Source organism: Durotheca rogersii (assembly GCF_024521655.1).
Source record: "Durotheca rogersii strain YMJ 92031201 chromosome Unknown GGS23scaffold_10, whole genome shotgun sequence".
NCBI classification, from domain to species: domain Eukaryota; kingdom Fungi; phylum Ascomycota; class Sordariomycetes; order Xylariales; family Xylariaceae; genus Durotheca; species Durotheca rogersii.
In genome coordinates, this window is record NW_026251241.1 from 189,891 (window position 1) to 203,932 (window position 14,042).

Below are 14,042 nucleotides of genomic sequence, written 5' to 3' on the forward strand. Positions count from 1 at the left end.
ACCAGGCGCACCACCGGATTGGTGGTGCCGTAGGATAACCAGTTCCGAACTGCGGTCGAGACTGGGACCACCTCCGTCACCGAAGCATGTTCCAACCTGCCTCTAGTGCCATAGGCTGGCACTTTGGACGGTAGCGAGGAAGGCAACTGAGAGACGGAGATAGAGAGGGAGAGAGAAAGAGGGGCAACATGCTTTGCAAGGTCAAATTTACCTAGTTGGTACGGGTTGTTAACGGCCGTGCCGTGCCGTGCTCGATCGTGTCCATGTATCCAATGCGCGCCGTGTGGGGGTGTGCGGCTTGGTTGGTTGAAGGAGGCCCTCGCAAGTGGGTAAAGCCGTGTCCACGAATGCTAGCCTCGAGGGTGACGACAGCCGACGATATCATGGCCATCGTCTACCTGCTTGACGCCACGTTGTGCCGCGGTTGTGGATGTGGTCGTTGTGGTCGTTGAAAGGAAATGTCAGGACGGTGGCAGATGGGAGGTTACCTACATACCTGGGTAGCAGTAAGGTTAGCCGTATCCACTACTTGCACCTGATTTTTCTAATGCTTACCACCTGGCTCTGCCTCCTATTGACGTAAGTATACGATGTAGGTGTGGGCGCATACTTTAGGGAGGTACCTCCCACATCAGAAATGCAATGCCTACGCACGTACATGCATTAGGGGAATCCTATACCGGGCTTAGGTTAGCAGGCTGGGCACCTAATAGGTAGAGGTAGGTATGTACCTTCGGAGGTACAGTCGCAGAATAGTGGCATATGTGTACCTAAGACACCTACCTGGGCTACCTACCTGTGTAGGATCAATGAGCGGGTGACGGCCTCAGGTACCTGACTTCAAGATGGAGTGATGCTGGGATCTACCTACGTATAACCTAACATAAGGTACCTTCTACGGCCAGGCAGAGCGAGTGGCTCACCCCCCTGCCCCATGACGGCGGCCTGGCCTACCTACGGTGTACCTGGGTTCGCGCGGCGGAACACGCAAGCGATGGTGTAGATACTTGTACAGCACGGCATGATCGATCCTTTGGCGGTTGCGGGACCCACCGAGCTGCACGCGTTCCCTGCCTTCCCTGGCTAGCCCTCCCTGACTCCCGAGATGCATGCGGGCTTGTACCTCGAAGTACTGCTGTCCGTCGTCGCGCAAAAGCCGGTGTGGGAGCAGGGCCAGTTATCTTGGAAGGTTGCGAGGAGGAGGTAGGTATCTATGGGAGCCTGTCCATGCACCCTACGTACATACATGCATACGTGAATGCATATTATTAACGTCGAAGAGCTACCTGTGTATGGGATGGTTGGGGATGGATGGATGGGCGGACGGGGGCCTCTTCCAACATCTCTTCTTTCCTTCCTCTCCCTTTTCCTCTTCTTCCTCCGCTTGTTTTCTTTTCTTTCCTCCTCCGCCCCGTCCTCGCTCCCCGGTGCCTTGTGTGAAGCTCGTAGGGATCCCAGCTTTGCAGCTATTTATTTCCAGATCGAAGGCCTCCCCCTCAGCCTCTCTCCCTCTGCTGCCCTCCGGCATGTTAGTCGGCCCCGGCATCTGAAAATTCTCCCTTCCCACGACTACTTAAATGGGCCGCTGCCGCTGCCTGTCTGATCCCGCCCGCCTACCTGCCTACCTGTCTATCCTGTCTACCAAGCTGCCTATAGTAGAGTACAGTGCCTAAGCCTCCCTACGTCCAATAGGTGCTGCCGGATGCCGCTGTATTCTTTGTTGCATTGTCCCGCGAAATACATATCCGTCCTTTGTATGCAGACTGCGGCAGCTCCCCAATCGATCTAACACCTTACCTGACCTCTTGACGTTGCGACTACCCCCCCATTCCCCGTACCTTCCAACACATTTTAGGTAGAGCCTGGGAACCTTGACCTTCTGGGGAAAGCGCCTACCTGGGCCAAGTACCTACTGTACCTGGGCTATATACTAGGCGGTACCGCCCCAACGTCGAGGGTCCCTCCCGTACCTCTCCTGCCTGCCTTTCGGAGTGGTATTATTGGAGGCAACGGCGGAATCAACACCGTCAGGGCAGCGGCGACGCCAGAAACAGCACCTGCCCACCTGCCACAGCAACCGACGACAAAAGTAGCAGTAGCAACCGCCTGCACCGCTGGAGACGTTCCTGTGGTTTGTCTGCCCGAGGAAGAGACGAAGGAAAAAGAAGAATAGAAAAGAAAACGAGAGAAAACAGAGGGAGATACCTGAGGGAGAGAGGGAAGAGCAAGTTGCTAGAAAGCCGGCCGGGAAAGAGCGTAGCAGCAAGCAAATTCGCCCTTTTGATTTTATGACTTGCCTCGTTCGATTAATTCTTGGTCGTTGGAATTTAGCCCCCACCACCAGGTCAATCAATCTGCCTTATCCATCCTCACGTATTATCCGTCCGCCCATCCTCGAACCCGCGATTTCTTCAACACGCGTATCCTGGTTGCCCCTCGTTATTATTATTATTTTACTACACAAACTCAACCCGCCTCTCCCGCAGTTCCTCTCGTGGTACCAGCGCTGCTCCGCATACCGATTGACACCTTCTCTCCGTCTCCACGCTCTTTTTCTTGCTCGTCGAGCCGCCGGCGCGTCTTCGACCCGACTGCTTCTTCTCCGACATCCGCGACCCGTCTCGAACCGACAAGCCATTGTGATCCCGCAACCCACCCGGCGCCGTCTCCGATCGACCTCCGCGACGAAGGTAGCGCCGCGCCCGACTGGACGCGAAGCTCTCGCCCGTCGTCGCAACGATCTATCCGACCCTGCTACCCGTTTCGGAGAGCCTTGCTCTGGCGGGCCGTCCTTCGCGCGCGCGCACCCCTGCCCTGTTTGGGCTTCACTGTTCCCGCCATGGCTCACAATGGTAACGGCTCGATCTACGGTCAGAACGGGTATGTAACGAGGGCTCCGAGCCTGCACCTCCGAGCTCTAGGGGGTACTGACACGGCCTTCGTGCCTGTTAGTGCACCTATACCTCCGCCTTCCCTGCCTCGGATAGACAACAGGGCGAAACCAGAAGAGTGGTGGTTCAAGGAGAATGGTCGGCACTATGACACATTCCGGAGAGGCAAATACATGTTTCCGATGGACGAGGTACGGCTCTGAAATTGAATTGACGGTTTCCCGCGGCTTTTGCTAAAAGAAATGACCCCATCTAGGAAGAAATGGACCGGATGGACATATTTCACCAGTTCTTCCTGGTCGCGCGACGGGGCGATTCCCATTACGGAGGCCTATGTCAGCGGCCACTTCCTGATCACCCGCGAATCCTAGATCTTGGCTGTGGAACCGGCATATGGGTGATCGACATGGCAGAGTGAGTTATCTTCTCGCGGGAGCGCGCGGCGGGCGGGTCGTCCTGGGCTGACTTTCTCGTCTCGTCACAGTCGCCATCAGGGTCGAGCTAGTATTCTTGGCTGGGACCTCTCCTTGATCCAACCCTTACGGTGAGTGCGACAGCAATCGCGTCCGGTGCGCCGGCCCCCTTTCTTGCTATGCGCTCACTGGTTATAGAATCCCTCCTGGCGTCAGGTTTGAGCGCCGCGATATCGAAGAGTCCTGGACGGGCGTCGAGGAGGGCTCTTTTGACCTCATCCGCATGAGCATGCTCGCGGGCAGCATACAGAACTGGTCGAGCTTATATAGCCGGATCCTCAGGTATGAACCCCTGGACGTTGGCTTGCTCGCAGGTCGCACGTGATCACATACCACTAACCACCGCTTGCAGATACCTCAAGCCCGGAACCGGGGTGTTCGAACACATAGAGATTGATTTCACCCCTAGATCCGAGGGCGGCGATCTACCTGAGGACTCTCAGCTCCGGTTGTGGGCGCGGGAACTGACCGAGGCTATGGCGAGGGCCGGTCGACCATTGACGTTAGACCCCAATACGGCCGGGATGCTGCAACACCTTGGCTACGTCGACGTCGAGCAAGTAAGCAAGCGTATCCCGTTCAATTCCTGGCCGCCGGAAGAGCACGAGAGAGAGTTGGGCAGGTGGTTCAATCTTGGGGTTACACAAGGGCTACACGCCTTAACAATAGCCCCTTTAACGAGGATGAACGGCTACGATCCGGAACAAGTCGCGATACTGATCGAGAGAGTGCGGAAGGAGATGTGCACTCGCGGAATGAGAGCTTTCTGTACAATGTAAGTCCCGCTGCTGCTACCCGTCTTGATGAAACTGACGAGGTTAGGTATGTTTGGACCGCCCGGAGACCATCATCGATACCGGGCCAACGGGTGTGAGTGCTCTTCGGCTGCCTGCAATGCAACCGTTGGACTGGTACTTGCCTCTTTGCGTGCTGCTTGGACCAAGATTTCGCTCCGATTGCTTGTGCCCACGAGTCCATGCCAGACGTCTACAGAGCATGAGCAAACCCCCTGTCATAGTTATACTCTCTGCGATGGTCTTCTCCCCACCTCTTTTCTACTACCTAACCCATTCAGGAGCCCCCCGGAGAGCCGGCTCTGGTTGTATCACGGGGTACTTGTAACATATGGGACGTTTACCCGACTCTTCGTCCCCCCCCCCCCCCCCCCCCTTCCGACGACAACCCCTCGGTAGGGTTGGGCTGCGCTATTGACGGTCGACCTTGATAGATACATATCGGTCCTGCTGGCCTACGAGTTCTAGCCCGTATGGGCCAGCTTTGAACCCCTGCAGGCCTTCCTCATTACGCAAAGGCCAAAGGCGGTGGTGTCTGTTCTTGAGGGCAACTGGGTCGATTCCCCTCCACCGTGACATATTCGGCATCCTCCCGCATAACTAGCAGGTCCTGCATACTCTCTCTCGACAGGCTGAGCACAAGTGTACTTTCCCGGTATTGGCCAGACCTGCACCAACACAAGCTGATCGGGAAGTAATGCGCCTGCTCGTGCATGGGCAGACGCAATGTACGATACATGGAGTGTGTCGAAGGCTATGACCACTTTGCTCGCTGTGCACTTCCCCTCATGGCGGTTATTTCTGACGAGGAAAATGGACCATTACCATTTTACTATACTTTGTCCCTTGGACATCGGTGGTGAACGACTCTCTCCCTCCTCCCCAGAATCGGAGCGGTTCTAGCTACGGTGTCGCGCACTGCCGGGGGGGAGGGGGTGGGGAGGGTCTTGTTCGAATTTTTTTGGGTTGTTTGGTCGGCTGATTTCTGTTTGGCGTAGGAGAAGGTGAGCGTTGAGATGGGATAAGGTGCCTCTATTGGCGGTGCTGGCTTGGCAAGCAAGCGTCGGGGCGCATTGGGCAGTGAAGAGTTACACTGCTTTTCCTCAGTCTTAGATGAAACGGCGCTCTGGGTTGTGCTTGCATTGCATTGCTTTCTCTCGATGGTGTACGCTGTGTACGGTCGTAGGTGTTATGTCGTGCCGTTGTCATATTTCCCACCAGGGTTTGCGGTACAGGAAAAGTTGATCTGCAGAGAGAGGGAGAGAGGGGGAGAGAGAGCGAGAGAGAAAGAGACGGCCACGAGGCCACTGTCTCTTGTTGCGCTTGCGGTTGTTTCGGTTGCCATCGACGACCACATCTGTGAGTATTTACGGCTTCGTGTAAATAATAAAGCGTTCATGCGGATTCTGGCTACGCCTAAGCCGGCCACGCCTATTTACCTCGCTTGCCCACACGATGATTGCCCGGATGCACTACTCGGCCCCCAACGGGCTCCTGTGCGACCGACAGCATCTGTCCGTTTGGTATAGGTAGGCAATTGCTAGCTCTGCCGGCGTTGCTATCGCTGCGACTTGGGACACATGTTGTGCTTAGGTCGGTAGACGCCTGTGCGGCTACTAGATCCCACAATCATCATAGTCGATTTCTATCCACCTCACAGAACAAGCAGTAGATCGCTTGGCTAGCCTCTTTTTTCCGACCCGTTCACGGTGAGGCTGTCTTTCTCTCTCTGTTGGGCAAGAAGATGGTAAGATGCGGCGCACATGCACACCTACATGCCTATGTCAAGTCTGTGCCAAGTAGGCGTGTACCCTAACCAACTAATAGCTACCTAGGTAGTATGTGTGGCACAGCCGTCTGCCTTCAACCCCTTTTTTCCTTTCCCTGTTTGCGCCTCTCCCCTGCCGGATCGTAACCCAAGCACTACCTACCTACCTAGGTAGGTATGTTAGGTATTTATGAGTACCTAAGCTATGCGATATATACACCTTGGGTAGCTCGGTATTATCATATTTACCTACCTCCAGGTAGCTATCTGTGTTTTCTTCATTTTCATCTTTTCGGGTTTCTTACACTTGTTCACCGCGTCGACAAGCAGCGCCTCCTGCCAGCGTTACCTTCGCCATTCCCGCCTGGGTCTAGTAGGGGTTCGTCCCGGTCCAACCCAATCGCCCGGGTTACCTGGGTACTATTTAGGTACTGATGTGGGCAGACATGGGCCGCATGGATACGTGTGTAAAAACTGCTCCAGGCCGAGAGGCAGAGCCGTGACAATGCGCCACACCTCCATCGAAACGAGGGTCGCCGCCGCCGGGGGCTGCGGACGAAATAACGCACCGCCGCAAGGAACCCAGGCGTCGATTTCTTTTCTTTAGCAAGACCTCTCCCTCCCGCCTACTCCCGCCGCGTGGTATCACACCTCTCTCTCTCTCTCTCGCCCCCCTCTCCATCTCTTCTTCCTCACCTTATATCTCCCTTGCGTCCCGGAAGTCGCGCAGTAGGGCCGACCCGACCCGACCCGTGCTGGACCCGCGTTGGGCCCGCGTTAGTCTAACTGGCCGGCGATATCATAGGTGGACCGACAGGCTGGTTGGTGAGATGTTGTCTCGCACACCCCCTTGACCGGTGGAACCCCCGCCCCCAATGGGCACTAGGGAGGGAGAGAGGGAGATTACAATAATGCGGGTGAGTAGAAGGGCTGCAACGTCACTGGCCACCGATCATCCCCAGACCGCGCGCGCAGAACCCGCCTCTGCTAGACGGGCTCGGGGACGGCCCGCGGTGGTGGTGCGTCGCGACGGCGAGGCGACGAAGGTATCCCCGACGTAGGGGAATGGAGAGGTAGATTGGCCAGGGGAGGGAGCGTTGGGGGAGCGTTCCAGAGCGGACGGCGACGACGACGCGGCCCTATCAGACGCCGGCAGCACACAGCCTACCCACCATGCATATCACCGTACAGGGCCAGCCGTGCGGGTTGGGCGATCGCTACGTGAAGCGATCCCCTCGACGCTGTCGACCGGCCCGAACGCGCGTCGGCTTCCTGCATTCCCGTCTAACGTCCCGAAATTGGCTGCCCCGGGCACTGAGCTAGGTGGCCGCCGCTTGGGTGACGCCTACACACGCACACGCCATACGTATACACAGGGCCTCTGCGGGCGGCGGCCGCGCTGGCGGCCGCACGCTTTATATACCCTATGGCTACCCCCTTCACCCCCCTGCCCCCTCTCTGCTGGGCTTACTCTCACGCCGCTCGCAGGCTAGCGAGGCACAAGGAGTAGGGGGGGAGGGGGGGAGGAGTGTCTGCCTATCTCGTTCCCTGCGGCGCTGCGTGCGTGCCCGCGCATGCTGTGCCACTCGACGCACACATGCATACATACGTCCATACGTACGTGATCCGTACATGGGCGCCCCGTTAGGAGACGGGTGCCTGTGTGCGTCCACATTCCCACACCTGACAGATCGGATGTCCCCTACGTGATCGCTGCCAGATGCCGGATGGGCTGGATCTGGCGGCTGGCTCGAAGTCGACGACGACGACTCGCTTCCTGCCTCCCCCCCCCCCCTCTACTGCGCCCGTCGTCGGCCCATGCTCTCTCTCGCAGATGCACCTCGTGCTTATAACAAACAGGTTTCCTCGCGCTAGGCGAGGCGTGTTAGCGGGCCGGGCCTCTATCGCTCTCCCTGCCCTCTCCTCCCCTTTACGAACCCACCCTTGGCCCCCCTAGCACTTCTCTATATGCAGTTGGTTCCGCCTACGTCGCCGCGGGGTCGCACGTGGGAGGTTATGATGGCATTGTTTCCTTTTCCCTTACCGCCCCAACGGACGCTCTACCTGCCTCGCTCCCACCCCCCCTGCTCCCACCTGGCCTGGTGGTGCTGCTAGATACGACGAGGCGAGAGAGAGAGTATGTGTGTTCCCTCCTCGCCCTTATGCAGGTTGGTGCCGGGTCGCATCCTGGTTTTTTTTTTTTGACGCCCTTCCCATAATAGCGGCGGTCATGCGCGACATGTCTCCGCCGACATCAGTTCGACCTCCCTCCCCTGCCTGGCACAACAGCCGATGTGGCAATTTCCCTCACACCCTCCCCTTCTACCCTCTAGCGCACTCATGCGCGCGCGGAGTGGCCAGATGGGCGGGACCGCGGATCGATACGATACGGGACGGACCAGCGACCCGGTAACGGAGGTGGGATGGGGAGAAAGCCAACACGGGAAGATCGCTTAACACTGCTCTTGCTATCACACCCCGTGGCCAACGCCCGAGACCCTCTTGTTCTTGGGGTTTTCTTCCTCGTCTTTGCTTTTTCGGGGGGATACTAATAACTCCCGCGAGCCTTCTACGCCATGTCTACGTGTCACCAACATCTTCGACGCTCGAGCGTCCGCCTCACTACGGCAATTGGTCCCTCTTCCACCTCCCCGATAGATAGAGAGAGAGCGGATCGGAGGGGCTCGCTTCCTCATCCCCCCTTCCTTTCCTCCTTTCTTCCTCGTCCTCTTCCCCCCCGCCCAGCTTACCTCAGACACAACACACACACGCGCGAGAGAGCGAGCGAGCGAGAGGCCCGGGACAAGACTAGCTGGCACCTCGATTGCGCCATCCGGGACTTGGCGGCTAGCTAGTCTCCCCCGCCGCGGCGCGGTGTGGAGCACGTAAGAGCGGGTAACGAGGCTCCATGACCCTGTCCCCTCCCCCCCCCTTCCTCACCTCCCCTGGCGTTATCCTGTCACGCGACTGTATACTTGCTTCTACTAGTGCTCCTGCGTTTGTTTAGATCGCGATGGTCCCTCCACCGCTAGAGTCGGTCTGGCGGGGGCGGGGGGCAGGGGTGCTCAAGGAGCCAGCGCAGTCGGGCATCTCCCAGGGATCTCGCGCTCGGCGCCCATACCGCCCTCGTAGGTCGGCAACGGGGCTGGAGACGTTGTGGCAACGCGCTGGTCCTAGGTCTGGGGTAGGGCCGTCGATCTGACGGTTGGGCTCGCTGCGGTAGCGTCGGGGCGCGGGCGGATGGAGGTAGGTATGTGGCAGATGCACGGGATCGATTGCTTGGGTAGATAGACGTGGATGTAGGCATATACACGAGCCCTATCCGTCGCTGCTCTATCCACCACGCCCGACCGGCTGAGCAGACCATCTGGGGACCCTCTTTCTCTCTCCTCTACCTGCGTCTGCTTGCTCGGATACTCGCCTGCCTCTCCCTACACACGGCGTCAGCGGCGGCCGGTACGCGGCCACGTCAACGCTATTTCCACCCTTGAGAATTACCTGTCTTTCCCCTCTACACCTTTCCCCTAAGTCCCCGTGCCATGTTGATACCAAGGCCGGTCGGTAGAGGGAGAAGGCGGTGCGGCTGCCGTGGCCGAGCCGTAATAGGGAGCGGATTTGTTGGAAGAGAGAGGAGCAGAGAGAGTGCGTTCGGGGGTAGCTGAAGATGTTTATACGTTAAGACTCCGGGGTTAGGTTTGGGGTGGGTTGGGGGGGGGGGTCGGGTATGCCACAAGCCGGTCCCAGACAACCGTATTATCAGCAGAAGGGAAGAAGTCTCTGTCGGTGGCGGGCAATTAGTCCCTCTCTTTCTCTCTCTCTTTTCTCTCTCTCTGCTCTGTCTGTCTCTCTATTCGTCGAGTACGGCCTGTCTAGGGGCCCATCTCAATGCCAGTGGTATACTTATTGTACAGGATGGTGTGACAAAAGGAAGAAGATAAGAAGAGGAGGAGGGGGAAGGGGGGGAGGGAAAAGGGAACAAGAAGAAGCAGACGAAGAAGAATGGTTGACCCGACGGGATGTTCGAAAAGGGTGAACAAAAGTGATGAATATACAACCAAACGCGAGGCGAGTCGTTCTCGACTCCGGGGGAATGTCTCTACCCCCCCCCCCCCCCCCCCCCCCTCCTCTCCCGCTACCTCTTACTGCCTCGCTGCCTTCCTCCCTCTCCCCCCTTTTCTGTATCTTGCACTTCCCACCCGTTACCGCAGCCGATCATATAATAGAGGGGGAAAAGGAAAAAACGGGCCAGAACCCTCGTGGCAAGAGGGGATAGGGCAGCCGCCATGTCGGTGTCTAAGTGAAAAAGAGTCCAAACTCGGACTCCTCGTGCCTTCGTATTACCCACTATGATCCGTTGAATGCAGCAATACCCGCCTGTCTATATCGTTCCCCCTCTCCTTCCGACCCCCGCCCCCCTGTCCTTCCCTCCATCCATGTGTAATACAGATAGCGTTTTTTCGAGGAAGCTTGCTTTTTTCTTTCGTTATTTCTCGCTGGAATCGCCTCTAATGGTGGGCGCTAGCAGGACTGCCGTGGTACCCGATCAACTTGAAGCGACCGATAATCTCGCCGATTGTGAAGAAGCCGAGGCACTCGGCGGCTAGAACGCCCCCAGCAGCAAGTCGGGCGCGGTCGACATTCCGAATTTGTTCGAGGATCTTAGAGGGTGGTTGCTGGAAGACCTTGGCTGCTGATTGGAATAGGCTGTTCCGGATGCTCGGGTTCTGGATGGACTTCCACGCGTTCTCGAAATAGGCCTGGAAGGTGGTGAGGGGCCTACAGACACACGCGTCTGGTTAACCATGTGGGGGACGGTAGGGCGATGCAGGCAACCTGCGCGGATCGGTCCTGACTCACGGTGGCACCATCTTCTGGCCTTTGAACACGATCTTGACGAGCTCCAGGCCGACCTTGGAGTAGAAGATAGCCGTGGGAATATGCTCTGCGTAGCCGAAGGTGGTTAAGATTAGCTATCTGACCCAGCCGTACTACACACGCGTGGGACCCTGCCCTCCCATTCCAGATCCCGTATGACGATGCGCGATCTTGCGAGAGAGATAAAATGGCGGATGGCAGCTTCACGTACTCTCGACAAAGCTGACTAGCTTTCCGGTACGGCCGCCGACCTTGCCCAACGAGTTGGCGACCCCCTTAGCGGCGCCCGCAATAGCCGGACCAGCCGACGAGGCGACCCTCGACAGTCCCTGCGCCGCCTTCGCCGAGTATTCGGACGCGGCCTTGGAAGCCCTCGAGGCAGATTCCTTGGCCGCATCGGTCGCCTTCGCGGTGGTGGACTCGAACCTTCGGGTGGCCATGCGACCCCAGGCGCCCGATTGCCGGAGCATCATCGGTCGAGAGAGAGCGGACGACATCGTGCCGACTCGGCCTTCGGGCGGCAGCGGAGGGGGATCAGAGGGATTCCGGACGGCCCTCGGCGATAGCAGCCGAAAATGAGAGGCGACGGCGACGGCCTCGATTGACAACCAAGGGAGAAGGGAGGGGCCGTGGGCGGGTTCGCAAAGGCCGCTGCTTTGTCGTCGATGGGGGGGGAGGGCGAGGCGGTTGTTTATTCTCGGTAGGGGAGGGAGAAAAAAACACTCGAGGGCTTTTTGTCCACCATGACTTACCTGAAATTGTCGGCTGTTCAAAAAAATTGAGATGTCCGCTAACTGGTGGAGGTACCCGACAGGTATTCACATGGCGGAAAAACCCGATCCGAGATCGTGGTGGGCCCTTTCTGGTAGTCAACCTTAAAGGAACCCTCGAAGTACCTACACCTGAGGTACTTCTGCCAAAGTACAGGTACCTCCTCCTGTGCATGCCCGAGCCCGTCCGCCCGTCCCTGTGGATACCTGTCCAATTGGCCAATAAGAACGGCCGCTGCTGTGCTCACCCTCGAATTATGTAATGTCGGGGTTGTCCCTTTCGTTTATTGTTATATCTCCCTATACGTCGCCTTCCTTAGGTACGTCATGTACATAAGGGAGGGTTTCGTCTACAGATGCTCCTCAGCCTTTAGCCGAATTCTACTCTCCATCCTCACTTCTTCTCTCCTCTCTCTCTCTCTCTATACATACCTCGACTTTTTCTTCACTATGGTAGCGTGCGAAGAACAATACATACCTATTCCCTATGTTGCATCCAGTTCTCTGAATTACCCAACCCGATATCCGGAGCTGCTACCTGCTTGGCTTATGTCAATAACCCTAGGTACAATAGATGGTTCTCTAGCCTTCTGCTCCCCACCCACTCCGCTTGTCTTCCGTCGACTCTCGTCCCAGATTCATTACATTATGCTCCTACCCTAGAGTAGCTGGGGTTGAGCTCGCCGCATGGGCCCCTTCCATGGCTAGTCGTCGCTCTGGATCTGCACCTTGATGGCGCCCGTTTTGGGATCCGCGGCGGTGTTGAAGGCCGCGATCGCGTCCTCGAGCTTGAAGCGATGAGTGACCAGCTTCGTGAGGTCTATCACGCCGTTCTCGACTAGACGGATAGCCCGTGGCCAGGTGTTGCAGTATCGGTATTGGAATTGCAGGTCGACCTCGCGAGTGCTGCAGCGCATGAAGGGGTAGTTCATCTCGTTCTTGCCGACGCCGATCACGAAGACTTTTCCTCCGAACTTAACCGCCCAGATGGCCGCTGCTATACTGCTCTCAACGCCGGTGCACTCCATGGCGACGGCGGGCTCGATGCCTCCGAAGGATGCTACGATCGCCTTGGCCGAGTCTTCGGCGCTTAGCCGCTCCACCTTGTGCGTGATCGCCGACGGACACAGCTCCTTGGCGAACTTGAGCCGTCCCTCGTCGATGTCGGTGATGACCAGGGGGCAGGCACCGGCAGCTTTGCAGCATAGCAGAGTGATCAATCCAATCGGCCCGGCGCCGCAAACCAGTACCGGGTCACCGAGCTTGACGCCGGACCTCTGCATGCCCGCTAAGGCGACGCTCAAGGGCTCCAACATCGCTCCGTTCTCGTATGACATGTCTCCGATCTTGTGGCACCAGATAGCTGGATGGTTCACATATCTCCTAAGTAGGCCCGGCACCGGAGGGGTCGACAGGAACTGTACTTTCTCGCAGCCGTTGTAGCGACCTGTTAGGCAGGGCTCGCATTCGTTGCAGATGATGTTCGGCTCTACCGCAACACGATCCCCAACTTTGAGGCTCGTTACGGACGGGTGGACGGCGATGATTTGCCCGGCTGATTCGTGTCCTAGGATGTGGTCTCCCTCTACGATCATGGGCCCGATGCAGCCCGCGTGCCAAAAATGGACGTCGGAGCTTCGTAATGGTCAGCGTGACAGGGTTTTGTGTATGTGCGTGTGTGTGTGTGTCCATCTCTCCATCTCTCTTAGCGCGCGGGGGACACGACTGACCCGCAGATCCCAGTGCTCTTTATGGCCACAGTGACCTCGCCGGGTTTCAGGGCATCTCCCTTCTGTACACTCTCGACCGTCGGCTCGGCTTCGTTGATCCAGAGCTTGTGGGCGGGGTTGGTGAAGACGGCAATGTTCGCTTTCGATGGCCTCACCGCCGTCTGGACGGTAGTCGGGCTCATTGTAACAGATGGGAAGTCGGGATGAAGCAAGGAAGAGGGCTAATGGGTAGGAGGACAGGTTCGAGGAGACTGGGCTACTGAGAAGGGAAATTCAAAAGAGGGGCGCGCTCATTATTATTATGGCCTTGTGCCCCTCGCACTCGGTTTCTCCAAAATTTTCGTCCGATTCTAGACCTCAGGCCCAAACGTGGCTGGCCTATGAAGACGATGCCGGGCATGGCTCTTCGTCTCCGAAGGGAAGGGAGAAGGTGGGGGGCCTGGCCTAGCTCGCGGTTCGATGCTGTGGCTACTAAGCTACGGCTCCGCCTGAACATCTGAATCAGGGCCGAGTGGGCGTTGCAGCGTAGAGGGAGCTAGGTTTAGCAGGTATGCCAGCAGGGGCAGCGATGTGATACTGGAAATGCCTGCTCGACGGTGGGCACGAAGGGATGGCACAAGAGGGGGGGTTTGGGCGGTTATGTGGGGTGCTGGTTGGCGGTTGCGATAGTCATGACGTTCGGCCTGTTTACGTCCGATTCGAACGGGCGACGAGAGAGAGACCAGGGGACGAGGAAAAGGG

The 14,042-nt window shown here is 57.6% G+C and overlaps 2 protein-coding genes across 2 annotated transcripts; one reads left to right on the forward strand and one right to left on the reverse strand.

Moving 5' to 3' along the window:
• Nucleotides 1-2,221: 2,221 nt before the first annotated feature.
• Nucleotides 2,222-4,452, forward strand: GGS23DRAFT_48532 (methyltransferase LaeA). The gene is made up of 7 exons (XM_051514349.1): nt 2,222-2,880; nt 2,953-3,082; nt 3,148-3,305; nt 3,376-3,435; nt 3,503-3,646; nt 3,717-4,139; nt 4,187-4,452. The coding sequence occupies exons 1-7, from the start codon at nt 2,840-2,842 to the stop codon at nt 4,236-4,238; spliced, it is 1,008 nt and encodes a 335-aa protein (XP_051371732.1). The 5' UTR covers nt 2,222-2,839; the 3' UTR covers nt 4,239-4,452.
• A 5,979-nt stretch (nt 4,453-10,431) lies between these two features.
• GGS23DRAFT_605138 (GroES-like protein) lies at nt 10,432-13,483 on the reverse strand (the record flags this gene model as incomplete). Its single annotated transcript, XM_051519711.1, has 5 exons — nt 10,432-10,702; nt 10,784-10,868; nt 11,013-11,397; nt 12,300-13,206; nt 13,302-13,483. The coding sequence occupies 5 exons, from the start codon at nt 13,481-13,483 to the stop codon at nt 10,432-10,434; spliced, it is 1,830 nt and encodes a 609-aa protein (XP_051371733.1).
• Nucleotides 13,484-14,042: the final 559 nt, after the last annotated feature.